Source organism: Pholcus phalangioides, unplaced genomic scaffold, assembly GCF_987345545.1.
Source record: "Pholcus phalangioides strain wild (caught in Gottingen) unplaced genomic scaffold, Ppha-v1.0 ptg000037l_1, whole genome shotgun sequence".
In the NCBI taxonomy this organism is placed as follows: Eukaryota; Metazoa; Arthropoda; class Arachnida; order Araneae; family Pholcidae; genus Pholcus; species Pholcus phalangioides.
Window position 1 is genome coordinate 3,030,372 of NW_028301624.1, and position 17,762 is coordinate 3,048,133.

Below are 17,762 nucleotides of genomic sequence, written 5' to 3' on the forward strand. Positions count from 1 at the left end.
TAACTTTATTTGTATTCACAGATTGACAGATTGATTCCAGTCGCTGGGATTGAACAGGTCACAGAATTTTCACATCTATTTTCTACAGCATCTAGGCGAAGTTTTGCTGATCAACATCTTTGGTTTTCAGTATTTCTTCGACCTCATAGAAGCCGTTTCACTAGAGTTCAGAGGGTTTTATGCTGCATGACTGTTATGTGCCTCTCCATGTTAACAAATGCTATGTATTATGAGCGAACTACGCCACAATCTGGAGCTTTCCGCTTGGGACCTCTCTCAATATCCCCAGAACAAGTATTTATTCATGTTTCATAATGGTGATGATCATGTTACAATGGAAAACATTGGGTCAGAAAATTTTTATTCTTAATGAGATGTGTAGTCTTTGTAATGCCGATGGAGAAATATTTTCGAGAAGAATATAATATCTCTTTCTCTCTCTCTGAACCAACCCCAAGAAATAAAGCAAAAATGAGCAAATATCATCAAGTTTTTGTCATTCCATTAATTTTTGGTGTTGGGCTTTATGTTTGTTGTGGCCATTGTTTTATTTTATTTTTAATAATTATTTTTCCTTTCCTTGTAGATTGCAGTAGGGATCATATCCAATCTCATAATATTTCCACCAACTTTCATCATTATCTGCTTATTCAGGAAATCCAAGCGACGTATACTCCGTCCATCAAGAATCGAAGAAGCCATAAAAGAACAAAGTAACACAACTTTATGTTCCGTTATTTTAGAAGTAAATGTTTTTGAATAATAACTCCTGATGTTCTCATGCATTTGATTCATTAAATACCTGATGATTGATATAATAAATTTCTTATAACTATGTATTTTGATTCCAATATATAGGGTAATTCAAAATTCATCCTTCAAATTTGGTGGTGAGGTCTGGAATAGCATAACAATAAAAATTTGCATAGGAATGAATTGTCACAAATGAATACATGGCTAGTAGACGGTGTTGTGTGTCTACAACTTTTGCTTGTGATATCAATTTTTTTTCATGATTCTATCCCCAATCAGTTTCTTTGTGTGGAGTGACATGAAGAACTTTGTGTATGAGACTTCTGTGTTGACAGTGACATGGACCTTGCAGGCATAACTACCAGTTGCAGCCAGCAATGTCTGTGAAATGCCAGACATTTTCCAGAATGTCTGACAGTCAATGCAATGGTGCCACTGTGGTGGTCGAGTGGCCATAATGACAGACTTGCATCGTGAGGACTTGGGTTTGAACCCTACTGTCACTACAGTGGTGGTCGGCTGAAGTTGGTTTTCTATAATTCCCAACTTTGAGGCGTGAATGCGAGCCGATCTCCCTTTAAAAAATCACAGAGAGCAACATGCCTACAACGGTAGAGCTATTCAATCATTGCACTTCACTCATAATTAGAGGAGTTGATGCACTTCATATAACAAGCATTACACAGTAACAAACTTCACATTAGGTTCACAACACATTCCAACATGTGCCAATTCATTAGAAATTTTGCAGAGGAATGTAGACGAGTTGATGCATGTGTGGTTTAGTAGTAGTAGTCAATGCAACAATTGCAACTTTGAGCACCTGCTCTGTAATAACGATGGAGAAATAAGTTTCACTCGACTTACTACACTTGCTTGTACTGTATTCTTCCTTTCACCTTCTGGTCATATTTTGCCCCTCTGCATTACGTTTATGACCATACTTTCCTATGTGAAATCATATTCATATGCTATTCCCACCAAATTTGAAGGATGAATTTTTAATCACCTTGTATGTACATAAAAATTTAAGATCATACTTGTGTAGTTTCACCTGCACCAATTTCCACTCTGGAAAATCTGGGTTTGAATCACTGTGGTAAGGAAGAATAGCTATTCTAAACAGTTTTTTCTGGTCTATTAGCCCTTGTGTGCAGGGATGTCAAAAGTTTTTTTGCATGCATGGATGCTCAGGTCTTGAGCTTCATGTACAAAATTTTGATTTTTAAATCAGTTTTGCCTGTGTGCGCTTGGACTCATGAATTTCCGTGCGTGCTCAAGTACCCTCAGCAGTTCATTATGACATTTTATTTCATTCTAAGCAATTTCACTTTACGGTTTCACTGCAATTGCTTCTCTTATAAACATGTAAATTAGTAATTTGATTACTAATCGAATCTACTCAAGAACTGCTATTGTTTTTTTACAGGAGGCTCTATATGGCAAAACCAAGTAAAAGCCCATGGACGAGATGAAGAATCTCAGACTTATCACAGAAAAAGGCGGTTCATGTTACCATGGTGGTGTGTGATATTTGGCTATCTGCTTGTCTTTGCTTCAATTGGGCTCTCCATGTTCTTCATATGGGCGTATGCAATACAATTCGGCGATGAAAAAACATCAAAATGGCTCACTTCACTTCTCATAGCATTTGTGTCATCTGTTTTGATTACACAGCCTTTGAAAGTAATTAATTGCCATACATAGTAGCTCTGATTATATTTTATACATCAAATGAATTGTTATGTAGGAAGGTTTTTACATTTTGGGAATCTATCAAATCACACATGCTCTTCATGAGCATTCCTCTGAAGCACTTCGGACAGTGTTATGTTGGTAATTCTAATAGCTTAAGTTTATGTGCAATGAGTGTGTGTGCATAATATGTGTTGAATGCCTGTTGCTATCTTCTTTCCAAATTGTGAGGGAGAAATGGCAAGCATGTTCAATTTTCGTATTGAAGATCTGCTGCTGTTGGTGGTGAGACTTCAAAAAAAGTTTTTGCAAAGACCGAAAATGTCCCTAAATATGTTTCTCCATATTTACATATATTTTTTCAGTGTCTGTGTTTAAAGCTTGAATTTCTTACTTCCCATCCCCTCATAGATCTCCCTCCAAATTTAATGACTACTACCTCTAAACTGCATATGCTTCTCATGCAAATTGCTCGGAAGAACCTTTAAGGATTGAGACAGCTCAGAATGTGCCATGTATATGTTCTTTGCCTAATGTGAAGTTTGCTTCTGAGAAATGTTAGTTATGCATTTAAAAAGTACTGCCATTCGTCTTCTGAGTTTAGAAGCAAACTACTCAGATGGTTATTTTGCCCATCGTATTATGTAAGAAGTCAGATCTCATTCTCACCAGTACTCTTTGGTTTGGATTTCTTCCAGATCAAAAACGTTTGATTTGGAAAACCAAACTGCCAAATTCTTTCGTTGGGTCTATTGGAGTGTAAAGCGAATGGTCTCATTTTCTTTCGTTGACTGTATGAATGAATTTTCAAGCCATTTTCTCAACATCATAATTTCTTTTGTAGACAATTGTTTGAGGACTTCTAGTAAGAAAATTTATCTATACATCACCTATATACAGTGAAATGCCTTTATAATGATACTCAAGGGATCAAAGAAACGTATCATTATAGATAAAATATATTAACACTATGCATCGGACCAGAGAGTTTATTCTCATTATATAGGTGATTATTATTACAGAGGGTATCGTTATATAGGGTTTTCACTCTACGTATATTTCTTTTATTGATTGGGCAAATTTTAAGTTTTGTACCACTTCCCTTTATGATGATTTATTACACTTTTATTCAGTATATATGATAGATTATTTTCCATGGATTTCCCTAGGTAATTCTTCTGGCGATTGTAGTTTCGTGCTTATGTAAGACAAGTGACTTTGATGAAGATGATGCCGATGAAGATGAGGAGGACCCGAGGCTTGCAGCTGATGAAGAATATTTGCATGCTGATATTCTGGCAGGTAATTTGTATAATGGATTTTTTTAGTTCTTTATGTATCTTATGAACTCTAAGCTAGTGATGTTCAGAGGTTGTGATTCAAATTTAGAATATATTCTTTCTGATGAACAAAATGTTAACTGGATTAATCATCATCAGGAAATCGTACTAGACGTAGGATGTACAGACCTATGGATTTACAAGCTCTTGAAGAAGCGAGGAAAGAAAGAGAAAAAGAAGTGAAGATGTACAGCCTCATCCGAGAAATACTTGCTTATTTCTTCTTTATGTGGGTAGTGATGATACTGAGTTACAGCTACAGAGACATCAACAACTTTTATCTTAGGGAAGCTCTAATGAACGGATTTGTGAAACGTGGTGATTTATGGGTGGATTACAATAATGTAAGCATATTGCAAAGCACACTTCATTTTTTTTTCAACAACTAAAAAATTCAGTACAGATATCTAAAGTACAGTAAAAGTCTGTTATAATGAGAGCTCACAATCGCAAGGGAAATTGTTGTTATAACAGACTTCTCATTATGAGCAAATTTCAGGTAATAAATTGTTGCTTTATCTGCATTAAACATCCGTTTGATCATTATTTTGTTATAGTTTTATCATATCACTATGTTATAGTATTCATCATATTAGTGAATGAACAGAACTCTCCAGTCATGAAATTTATTTTTGGTCTCACAGCAATCGCTTCTTCAAGATGATTTTGTATAGAGTTTTGTATTCTCAAAGCAATTTAGTTTATCGACCAAAAAATTAAAATTCTCAATCATTATATCACTGTTCAGTTCCATGGCTGTGCAGACACCTTAAAAATTTTCAGCTTTATTTTTCCAAGATTAGCTCTTTGGCAATCATGTGCAAATCACACATTATAGTGAGATTCTTTGTTTTAAGCTATGCTCGTTATATTAGACTTTTATTGTATCTCCTGAATTTTTTATTAAATATTATTGAATAGTTTCCCATTTTAGAGTCATTCAGTTGGCAAATACACGTTTTGGCAAAATTCCCAAAACACCAATTTGTTAGAAATTCCCCAAGGATTGTTTACAACTTACTGTTAGGTGGTATTAAGAAGTATGAAATTATTTGAAATAATGCATGTTTTTCACTATTTCAATGCACAGATAACTACTATAGTTATCTGTTCTGATGGATTTCTTTTGCCAGCAATGCAACCAATTTATTTATTTATACAATATTGGTGCGGTGATGGGATTTGACATAGGCAATTGATGCTACATACAAAATCATAGATTGAAGTAATTTGAAGTAATTAAAGTAATTTAGTTTTTTGTTTTGTCAACTGGAGCTCATAAACCCAGTAGATAGTGAAATCTTCATTTTCTGGCACAGCCTGTTGTCCTTGTCGGAGGGGGGGGGGGATAATAGAGCAAGCATCAAATTGTAAAATGACGATATGGCGGGGCTGTAGTTATCGAATAGCATTGTAAAGACAAGAGTTTAGTAACTATATGATTAGGTATTCAGTTTTTGCTCCATCTATGACTATAGTCTTGTTTGCAATTATGAGGTCTATTGCAGTTACAGATAAAGTGTTTAAAAAAATATTAGATTTGTGTTCCTGGCTTCATAGCCTATATCTCAACTACGCCTAACCATAAATGCATAAATACCTACTAACCATAAAAATTCAAGTATGGAAATATGTGAATAAAATCTAATGCAGTAGCATTCACAATAAAAAAAAAAAAGGTTTTTTAAAAAAAAATCCTGCTATAAAGTACTTTTGATTGTTTACTTAAAGGGGAAAATCAACAAGCCTGAAATTAATAACAATAAGAAAGAACGGCAACATACATGTACCCAAAAATGTGGTGAAAAAAAACTCATTTGATAACACTGCTCAACAAAGAAAAAAATTTGTGTTCTTAAAAAAATTTCAACTGTTTTAGAGTATTTTTGGCATGCTGATTTCAAAATTGATTTTACTTTTGATGGGTTGGCTCAATTTTTTGAAATAATGCATGTTTTTCACTATTTCAATGCAGTCTATATTACATGTGCTATTGAAATGTAATTTTCACTTTATTTGAAAAAAAAAAAGCCAATTTGTGGCAAAACCAATGCAAATTCAGAATCGGCACCCAAAAATCACTCTAAAAATCACTGAAATATCTTTTAGAACAAAATCAGTGTTGAGCAGTGTAGTATTTCTCATCGTTTTCATATATCTTTTCCACAGGTGAATACTGAAAAACGATTTTGGAACTGGACTTTCTCAGCTCTAATACCTGAACTCTTTGCATCTTCTTGGTACAATGGTAGGAAACCGTTAGGGTTGCGATTGTACTTGGATGATCGCAACAATTTCAAAATTGGATATGCAGTCATGCGCCAAGTCAGAATAAAACCAAGTAATTTTTTTTATAACATTTTACATTTCTAAAGTTTATTTCTCTGGAGGATAATATATTCTAATAATTAACAAAAAATAAGAGGAAGATATCCCAAGCCATAGACAAATCTGAAATACGTGCACCATTGCTGATGTCTTTTACTATTTCTCATATGTTTTTAATTAGCCATCCTATCTTTTATCTCAATAATTATCTTCTTTTTATTGATTTCTTTCTTTCAATATACAGGAAGTTGTACAGTATCACCTATGATTGAAACGATCACATCCGAATGCGCAGGCTTTGGTAAAATGTCTTTCGAAGATAGCACTGCTTATACAAGTGGATGGAAACCAGTGGAATCCATACAAACACCTGTACCACCAGAGTACAAATACCTTACTGCCAGTCAGTTGAAAGGTTATCCATTTTGGGGCCAAGTAGATTGGTACGGCGGTGGTGGTTACGTCGTGCCACTACTTGCATACAGGGAATCTGATATCATCTCATTAATGCTGAGGTTGAAGAAACTAGAAATTGAAGGTTGGATCGATAAACATACAAGAGCTGTATTCGTAGAAATAGGGACATATAATGCTCAGGTGAACCTGTTTTGTTCTTTGACAATAGTTGCAGAGTTTATACCTGGAGGTGGTATAGTACCATATTATCAGATAGATCCGATACGACTTTTGAACTATCATACCGGGTTTGGATTATTCCAAGTTATCATTGAAATTTTGTTCATAATATTCACAGTTTTCTTCACTGTAAGGGAAATAATGCAAATTTCAAAGCAAGGTAAATCATATTTCTTTGAATACTGGAACATAGCCGAAGTAAGCAGCATACTAGCTTCGTATCTGGGTATAGCTCTCCATATATACAAGTTGTTCATGACGGCAGAAATTCTACGGATATTTAATGAAACTGAGGGAACTGGCTATGTGAAACTTCAAGAGGCTGTCATCCTTAATGAGATCCAGTGCTATATCGTTGGTTTTGTGATGTCTATCTCAACACTGAAGTTTTTGAAATTGTTGAGATTTAACAAGCGTATAGGAGTGCTGAGTAGTACTCTTCGAAAATGCGCACAGGAACTGCAGAGTTATGGTGTATGCTTAATGGTTGTTTTTGTGGCCTTTGTGATACTCTTTTGGATGCTTCTTGGACGACACCTTCGAAACTTCTCTGGCTTCTTTGCTTCATTTGAATCTTGTATCAGCATGATGTTGAAGAAATTTGATTATGACGATATGTATTCAGCATCTCCCATTTTCACACCTATAGCCTTTTTTACATTCTCTTTGGCAACTGCAGTGGTGCTTGTTAACATTCTTCTTAGTATTATAATCCATTCTTTTGAAGATGTTAAAAGAGATGTGGACCTCCAAAGCAATGAGTACGAGGTCATGGAATTTTTCATCCAAAGACTGAAAAGAACTTTGGGTTGTGGTACAAACAAGATTCAACCATCAAAGCCAATCTATAAAGAGGAGAAGAAGAAACCTGATATGGTAGCCTCTTTCACCACTAAAGTAGATAGACTGGTTGATTTCATCAATACTGTCTACTTTGATGAGCAGCTGGATCTGAACAGCAAAGAGTTTTTGAAGAAAATGAATGCAAATAATGAAACTGCGAGCACATCAGATGTTGAAAAACATAAAAAGAAAAAGACTATTCCAGTCAAAGCTTCTGAAAAAAGCAAAATTCCAAAGGGAATATTGAAAAATTTTGAAGACTTTTGAATTTATGCCTCATGTTTTTTTTTTCTTTTATGATTTAGACTAGCGCAGAATACAAGACATAAATAACCTTTGTAATTGCCATGGAAATTTCCTTGGCACTGTGGAAACCACCAGATCACTTCATGTGCAAATGACTTAATTCTTGGCTAAAATTTGTGAAATACAGTCAACTTGGTTAATTTGAAGTTCAGTCACTGGAAAAAAGTTTGAAGTATCCAAAACTTGAATTATCCAATTAATCTATCCTCAACCTGTAAAATGACTACAAATTGCAATTAATCATCACCATTCACATAGGATAATAATTATCAATTATTGAAATTTTATCAGTTATGAAACTGCTTCCTAAATTTGAATAATTTTATAATTATGATAATTGATCTTAGCTGGTACATCATTCCACTGATCTGAAATCAACATCACTGCAGATTTTATTGACCACGCTCGAAGCTTAGTTCATGATTACCCATTACACCAAACCATCTTCCAAATTTTGATTGTCAATCTAATGTCATCATGGAAATATATTTTCATTAACGCATTACAATTTTTACTTCCTAATACTCAAGGCCGCAAATAGATACTTCGTCAGCCGTGGCAATGCATTTTGGCACCCCTGTATAATGTAGAAGGAGCAGTAAAAGGGTCTATTCGATGCCATCTCTAAACCAGCACCCAAAGCAGCAGACAGGCTGCTGATTCAGTTGCAACCCTGAAGATATTTTCTATACGCTTAATGATAAAATGATTCAGATTTTGAATGGTATGCCTTGATTCTTGGTTGAGCAACATAATCAGTATTAAGAGATACACATTCCCAGTGTACTCCAGCTGAAACAGTTGAAATGGGCATTATAACTTACCAAAGAAAAAAGTAGATGATAGAGTTTTCAAACTTTTATTTGTTTAAAGATTTGTTTTTTAACAACTTGGTAGAGAAAAGCAATTTTTTTTTACTCTTAGAACTTTCAAACTAAATTTGCTGATATAAAACTAAAAGTCGTTTTTTTCTCCTCCAATTTTCAATTTGAAAAAACATTCAATTAAACAATAAATTTTACATTAAATTAGATAGAAAGCTCAAGGGAAGTTTGTAAAAGCTTGAATTATCCAAAATTCAAATTAACCAAGTTCTATGGTATTATCAAAACTGTGTTATTCTTTTTTTTGCTTTACATTACTTGTATGCTCATAGCAAAGATAATTTTCCCTGAAATAAAAATAATATTCAATTCTCAATGGATTTACCAAATACAAATACAACACTACAACATGCAAAATGCCCACCGAGGTGGCTGAAAACAAGTTGCCCATAACAAATATGGATGTCATATACTTCAAAATTACAGCAACCCTAATAAGAAGGCAATTACAAAAACTTGAAACAGTATTATGTACATGATAAAATATTATATGCTCAAAGAATACTTATGATTGTCTTATTCTAAGTATGGATAGCTTCTCGATTTACCCCAACATGCTTATCGTATTTCTTTTTAAACGTGTCAATTGTGTTACAATTTACTACCTCTGGAGGTAAACTATTCCATTTATTCACAACCCTATTAGAGAAAAACTTCCTGCGACACCATAACTTAGAATTGTCCCTTACCCATTGAGACTGGTGTCTCCTTGTAAAAGCAGTCAATTGATGGTGTAACAATAATGCATGGTCCATCCTATCCATCCCATTAAAAATTTTGAACACTTTGATCATGTCTCCCCGACACCTGTGTTCATCCAATCCTACCACTTACCTTTTAATATGTGTGATCAGCATAGATAGACTCTAACATTTCCAATATGCACTTGCATAAATAGAGATAGACGTGAAAAAGCCTGGGGGGGGGGCATGATGATTATGTTTATGCATATATACACATGTATACTAGGTAATTAGTTCGTAAAATTGAAAGTTTGTAGATGGAAAAGACATTCAAAGAAATGTCATATTTTTTAGGACCAGAGGACTAGTTCGTAAAATTTGTGTCGGTTAGTAAATTTAATTTCCATAGAATCAAGCATTGACTGAAACATACAACCAAAATATATGCATTTTCTTCTGCAGTAACTTTTCGCAGCTTGATTTAGGACAAACGTTTTGCGCAGCACTAACTTATTTATAATGATCTAATCATTTAGGCTGCCATTGCACTATAAAAGTTTTGTAAAAGCTCTTTGATAAAACTTGAAAAAAATGCAACCAAATAAAAGCATATCAGTTACATTCGCTCATAAATGTAATCAATAGGCTTAGGCCTATTGGTTGTTTCTTTCAAGTTTTGTAAAAGGCCCTTTATCAAACTTTTATGGTGTTATCCTGGCTGTAAGCTAGATGTGGGGCGCGGTAGCCCAGGTCCGATAAGATACTCACCTAACGTACCAAAGGATGTTTAGAGGTGTCGCAAGTTTGATACCCGGTTTGTCCTTGTCAGAAAACTTTCTTGACACGGGTACAACCAAAATGGCAACATGACCGCAGAAAAGATTGCTACCACAGGGAGTCCCCCATCAAGGGGTTAGCACACCAACTTCTCGATGAGTATAAAAAAAAGCCGGCCATTCGGAATCTGCAATAAATTTTGCAGGTCCGATCTAATTAGCCCTCATGTGCATAAAAAGTCCATGGTGCGATAAAAATGATCAAATATAAGCTAGATGCTGTTGGATTTCAAAAATTCAATTTTAAAAACTCTGACATCATAAATTTGTTCGGGCCAAATGATACTCACATACAATCAAAACACAGATTTCGGCATGTACCAATTCATTAAAAATTCTCCAGAAGAATGTTTATGAAGTGCATATACAGTATAGAGTAATAATAGTAACATTTTGCAATTCGCAAGGATATTATTCCTTTTCTGTGTTATTATACAACTGAGTCTATATTCATCTGGATCATCTACTGCTGCTTTCTGGTCCCAGTTATTTTGAAGGTCTTGATAATAAAAGTCATTATTCATCCAAACTTTTTAAGTTATTTCAACATTTCCCTAAAATGGACAACAGCATCAAAGATCTGTAATGCCATCAAAATTTAAAATATAAAATAAACAAAAAGATGTCATAATCATGAATTGATAAATTGAGTCATAGACATCCACATTCAGTGTTTCCATTCAAAAGTATAGGATAACAATTAGAAATTTGAATAGCAATCTAGATCATTCGCTTTGTGTCGTCATTGGTATTGAAGTTCAGGCTAATTTCACCTCTCAGTAGGGACACTCTGAGTAGCATCAGTGATGATCAGGCCCATTTTGAAATAAAAGTTGTAGATGCCCTCCTGCCAGTGGCATATTAACGCATGGACCCATCCGGGCACCTCAAGAAAAGAGGGGCCTCAGAAAAACACGAAGTAGTTGAATTTTTTGAGAATTTTCCAGGTAGTGGCTCAGAAAAATCACTTGGCCCGGGAGCCCATGATGCTCTTAAGACTGCCCTGAGACCTGTTGCTCTCTGCGGCGAGACTTTATAAAGGGAAGATTGGTTCGCATTCGCACCTCAAAGTTGGAAACCACAGAAAACCAACTTCACCCGATCACCAGTGTGATGCCAATAGGGTTTGAACCTGGTTAGAGTAGGTGGTGATCAAGTAGTCATAGTGCCACACTGACTGACTAACCATACCACAAATTTGTCGCCCTGGGCGCCTGTTTAGCCTTTCGCTCTCCCCCCGTCTTCAAGTCACTCTTTTAGACCTACGCAGTTAAAAATATTTTTTGTCACTTTATAGGTCACGCTCTGACCTGGTCTTTCACCCTCTTGGTCACTCTTTTGATCATTCACATGCTTTTGCACTGTTTTAATAAGCCTCATGCTTGCAAACTCTCTGGGTCACTCACCGACCTTTGCTCTCTTTCGATCACTTATATGTTTGAAAATTCTATAAGTCAGTCACTGACTGGTCTCTTGATCTCTTGGCCACTCTTATGGTCATTCATCGACACGCTCTGTAATGTGGTCATGTGAATAGATGGACACAATGGTCATGTTCCTCGCTCTGTAAATTACTCTTTTAATCACTCATGCTTGCAAACTCTGTAGGTCACTCTCTTGGTCATTCAACATGCTTGTACACTTTATTACTCACGTCCACTAATTGACCACTCATTCTTCAAATTTTCCACCCTGGGGTATAGCCTGCTATTTCCCCCCCCCCATAAATATGCTTTTAATCATAGCGTCTACACACAAAAAAAGCCTGATTAAGCCTCTCACATTGAACTTTGAGCATCCCCCAACCTTTCTATTGTAGGCTGACCATGGGCTAACAACCGAATTTATTGAGAATTTATGCACTACAAATTTACTAGAGAAATCAATTTATCAAAAAAGGGGGTAGAATCTCTAAAGAATTTTCCAGAATGTAGGCCCCTGTGCAAGGTAGTAGACTAGAGCATCGATTATCCGAATACCGATCAACCGAAAGCGTTTCAGTAGGCAAATTCACTACCTTGAGACAGCTATGAAGTGGTTAGAACAACAAGAAGAATGTGATGCAGTCCAATGCTGTCTTTAAAATGTTTGCGAGATTTAGGGGCAAAAAAAAAAAAAAGAGTCTTGGGACTCCTTTTGGATTTCTTTTCCTAAACTGTAGGCCTACTTCAATGGTCATTTGGAACGTTTAAAACTAGGCTAGTCAGTTCTCTGTGTTATTTGTAAGACGTGTGATCCAAAATATATACAGTTTTGTGTTTAATATCACTGTTTCTTTGTTTCATGTTGCTCCTATGACACTGGTACAATTTTTTTCCGTGAATGATCGGTTATCCGAACACCTCCAGTCGCCAACTGTTTCTGATAATCGATGTTCTACTGCACAAGTATTTCAAGACTATGAGGCTTGACCTCATGCCAGTGCCGTCTTAACTCATGAGCCCACTCGGGTGCTTTAGGAGAAGGGGGGGAGGGAAGACTTACAAAAATGAGATCTGGTTGAAATTTTCTATAATTTACGAGATAGGGCCTCAGGAAAACCAATTGGCCCGGGGGCCCATGATACTCTTAAGACGGCCATGCCTCCTGCCCTGGAATGTGTCCAGTGGAGAGGTTACATCTTCAGTGCCTCAAGATGGTACTCTAGGTTTGGATCTGGTTCTCGGAGGCGAACACTTCGAGCTTGCTCTGCCTGTACTTTTTTCTCAGGTGTGGTGGTGGTGAGTAGTCAGGATCAGATTTGTTTACATACTTAAACATTACATTACTCTTCTCCCTTGTTCTTTTAAAAGTGATGGACCCGATTGTGCCTATTATTGTCTATTATCTCATTAATGAGATACTGAGAAAGGAAAATCCCAGGGCTCGATTTCTGCATGAGCAACATGGACATTTGCCTAGCCCCACCTGCCCCCAAATTTGTAATAGTATATATTTTACTTAAATTTTTACAAATTTTATTGGTAAAATTTTGAAAAAACAAAGAGTTTCCCCCTAAATCACATTGTACTATTTCCAAAGTGCCCATTATTAGCAAACCCTATTAAATATCAATTTTAATATTATACCAATCCGTAATAGACTTTACACAGTATGTACAATGCACCTATTGCAATATTAACTTCGTGACGAAAATATGTTCCAATGTGTCAGTCTTTTATTTTAATCATGAATTTCACATTTTCTTGGCCATAAAAGGATTTATGAAATGATGGCAAGAAAGTTTGCATGTTTGATTGACACAAAATCCTCAAATCATCATGAAGGTTCTGTATATTTGCATTGAAAAACTTTATTCATCTGATGATGTTGCAAACACTTTTCCAAATGAACTGCAATAACTTTCATCCTTGATTCAGGTTGGAAACAATGTCATAAATGTTCAACATTGCTAGAGTTCTAGAAGCGAGGTTTAGACTAGAGAGGTTAGAGGTTTCCTAATGTTGAGACAGTATTGAATCATCATTGTCTAAATCCCCAATATCAAACTGTCTCAGAGAAAAGATCTTTCTTCTTATTAAAAAGGATATGATATTTCGTGGAGAATTTTACATTAAATTCCTCATTTAAGATAGTGCATATTCTTTTCTTTATGTGTTTACAAACATGTACTGTATTTGTTGATGTACCAAACCACAGTCGGGGGGAGGGGGGCTCCAATACCTCTTTTGCCCAGATCCCCATCAAGTCAAAGTCGGACCCTGGGAGATCCTCTGTGGAAGAAAACCAGTGTCATGACATCAGCATTGAGCAAGGCAGATTTAATGTCACATCCTTTTCCCAACGATCAACAAGTAATTTGGAGGTATCGATTCATCCATCCACGTAAGGCTTATGCCAACAGCTATATAAGACTTAAAAAAATAAATAAGAACTCAAAATGATAGACCTCGCTCAGTAGTGTTGTTTTTGTAAAAAAACAAAAATTCCATAAACTTGATGCCTGACTAAAAATTTTGAAAGATTGATGAATTGCAAAAAACTCTTGAAAAGTTATTTGCCAACTTGACGTCGGTTATGAAAAGCAGCATTTTAGGTGAGTGACACTCTTATTTCCCTTTGAACTTGATATATGATATATTTGTATTTATTTCATTGATATTTTGAATGATCTAAATCAGTGGCTCTATATCTGGGGCCATATGGTTTCCTTTTTGATCCTGGGGTAGCGGCATGAGTCAAAATTAGGTAGAAGTTAAGCCATGGAAGGTGATTGAGAGGGCCACAGAGAGCTGTTTAAAAAAAATTGAACGTAAAGCAAGGAAGCTTTTGAGTGAAATGTTGCAGGAAAGTTCCAGTTCGTTCATAAGAATCTAGCAAAACTGTTCATGGAACCTAGGGTCATCTTAAGGTATCAGCCCATCTGGACATAATCACTGGGCTTTATGTCATGGGGGAGGGAATCGTAGTGATATCTGTTACAATGACTTTCGAAAGTATGTAAGTAAGCTACTAGGCACCAGAACATCACTTTGCCTTCATGAAATCATCAAAAGCTATGCAAGGCACAACAAAATTTACAATCATCATTAATGCCTTAGTACTATAACTAATCAGAAGGAATATTTACTATCATGCAGGTGCAGTGACATCTTTGCTGTGCCACTGTGCAGTCCTGACAACGATTTCAAATCATCATTACATAATTGTGTCATAACCACAGTGACACATTCGTTGAAAAAAAAAATTAATTTCTGTCAAGTTGAAAAATAAACACAAACCAATCTTAAACTTCGGGTAGAAGTTGATCTTATTAATGAAGGCACTTTAAATTAGTTTGATGATGATATTAGTTTCTAGAACACATGGTTTAGCAGGGTGGCGCCATCTAAAAATTCTATTGTTCTATCACTTTAGTTTCCTTCCCCCCCCCCCGAAATAAATTTCTGGCTATGACTGACTCCAGATCATCAAACAATGATACATAGTAGTCATTTCTTGTGCATGGATGGCAGGGCAGCAGAAACTTCAATGATATTCATCTTTTCTTCTCATAACATGCACAATTGCACATGCACAAATAAATAAAAAATAATTTTATGAGAGTTATGGAGTGAAGAATGTATTTTCGAATAATTTAGTGCATCGTGGATTTTTTTGAAATTTTTTAAAACCTTCATTTTCAACAGACTTGATGGTGAAAACTGCATTTTAAAATTCCAATTAGGCGAATTTGCACAATTTTTGAATATTTTTGGATTCTAAGGCAAATACAAGTAGTGTTGAAATAAACTATTGTTGTGATGTCATTGCTTGAATTCAAATGCTAGAGATAATATTCAATTGTTAATAAATAAATTAATGACAAGAAATCTGGCAAACCCATTGTTGTAATATATTTATTGCATTGAAGTGTTTACAGTTAATTAACTTCCTTATTCTGTCACTTAGGCAACAAAAAGAGCGGGAAAAATCCCATTTCCCCATTCATGAATGAACTCATGAAGATTTTCATGAATGGGCGATGAAGGACATTGATTACTCCCTCGTATATAGTACTATGAATGTAATCAAGAAAGGTCAAATGAAGATTACTTCCATACATGGAAGTTTACCTCTGATGTCATTCATTCATAACTTTCGCAGTTGATTAATAAAAAAATTGCTATTGGTGACGTAACCGTGACGTCAGTTCATTCGTAATTTTTCCCTTGTTCATTCATAAATTCTTGCTACCAAATATTGAGATCTTTCTCGTGTAACTAAGGAATTGAAGAATTAAATCCCTACATGAGTGAATTGCCACTCATTTTGAATAGTGTAAGTAGAATTTATAGATTTTAAAAGTGTTTTTAATGACCAAATTAACTACAAAATTTTCAATTTATGATTTGACATAAATATGAGACTATATTTTAAAAATCTCTGCCATAGAATGAGGATATGGCCTCTATAAGAGAGAGGCTGACAGGCAGGGCCGCAACTAGATGCTTGATCAGTCGGGGCAAGCGTGCATTTTGGCGCCCCTCATAATGTTGAAGGAGAGGTTAAAGAGTGAAATTTGGGCACCAGACCCCGTATATATATTTGCTAATATTATAATATAATTATATATAATTATATATAATATATTATATTATATATAATAATATTTGCTCGTGTTGCTAGAGCAATACCAATCATTTTTATGGTATTGTTCGGCAATACCAATCATTAGAACCCGGAAGTTCAGGCAAAATGCCATATAAATGCCCTTTTTTGCCTATTTTCAAACTTTTTTGGTAAAAATGCCTTTTTTGAAATTTTCGTGCCATAAATGCCTATTTCAACATAGTTTAAAGTTTATTAGTGAGTTTCAGAGGTCACAATCTGTAAAACTTGAGTATTTCGGGCATTAAAAACTTGAAAAAAAATCGTTATTTTTAAAGTTTTCCAACTTTCAGTATAAATTATTATCAGAAGTTACCCCCCCCCCCCACTTCCAGCCTATTTAACGTTGCTTTGGCCAGATGGTGAATGGTGGTGATGGTGTTAGATGTAGATGGGAATGATTTTGTTTCAGATGAACGCAGCCCATCCTAGAAAAGCAGGGGGAAAACTAGAAGTTTTTGTTTCTCTCCCGCACGCTTTACATTATGTCTCAGCCAGGCATTGGACTGCATTGTATGTGCATAGCTGGCTGATGGTAGAACTCCTTAATACACATATATGAAGGCGTCTTAGCACGAGCAGGGAATTTTTTCTCCCGAATATTTTTAGGGAGAAAATAGACTACTTACTGACGTCACAAGCAGACTGCGAAGATCTTCTATCTCTGTCAGTTGATAGCTTCATATATGCCAATAATCACATTATCTTAGCAGATTCTGATACGTGCTCACCACTGATTCCATGTGTGTGTGTACTTCGCAGAAAATGAGAACCTTCTGTTAAGACCAGTCGAGATTTGCAATTTATTCGTTTTTTGCATTTTCTGTGTACACCCCTTCAAGTTTTATTTAATTTAAGCATTTAAAACTTTATTCTATGTTTATTTCTTTAAGCGATTTTCTCTCTAAATCGGTGCATTGCTGCTTAAAATTTGAGCTATGATCCTTTATAAGTGTATATCATTAAAATCTAATTTTTTTTTTTCTGAGTGAAGCACCTTGAGTTTGAAACTAAAAACTAAAAAATTCTGAGGCATATTTCGCAGTTTTTAATGTTGAAGCTCAAATAATCTGCAGTTATCAGAGCAATAACCTGCAATTTTTAAAGAATTTTTCTTAAATTCAAATCTATTCCGGATTTGTATAGGCAAACCTCAGCTATGGCAATGTTGAAGAAAAGTCGCTGGTGTCAGTGAAGTAGCAGATATTAGCAGCTGATTTCACTTTTTATCATAAACTAAAACATGCTAAAGTATGTTGAGAAATGAATTTCAGGAGGACACATCAGGGCGTTCTTTTCTACTCACAAAAATGAACTTTGTAAAAAAATAACTTGGTTTTGGCAATAATTTGTTTTTTAATAAAAATG

General features: G+C 35.2%; 1 protein-coding gene across 1 annotated transcript in view; it reads left to right on the plus strand.

Moving 5' to 3' along the window:
* The window catches only part of LOC149065915 (polycystin-1-like protein 2), a 34,539-nt gene extending 25,673 nt beyond the window's left edge, over nucleotides 1-8,866 (plus strand). The window contains exons 16-22 of the mRNA XM_089253374.1: nucleotides 22-294; nucleotides 587-713; nucleotides 2,183-2,439; nucleotides 3,618-3,750; nucleotides 3,888-4,132; nucleotides 5,958-6,129; nucleotides 6,361-8,866. Coding sequence (XP_089109500.1) covers nucleotides 22-294; nucleotides 587-713; nucleotides 2,183-2,439; nucleotides 3,618-3,750; nucleotides 3,888-4,132; nucleotides 5,958-6,129; nucleotides 6,361-7,862 — 2,709 coding nt within the window. The 3' untranslated portion in view covers nucleotides 7,863-8,866. The remainder of the gene's footprint in view (nucleotides 1-21; nucleotides 295-586; nucleotides 714-2,182; nucleotides 2,440-3,617; nucleotides 3,751-3,887; nucleotides 4,133-5,957; nucleotides 6,130-6,360) is intronic.
* The last annotated feature ends 8,896 nt before the right edge of the window (nucleotides 8,867-17,762 follow it).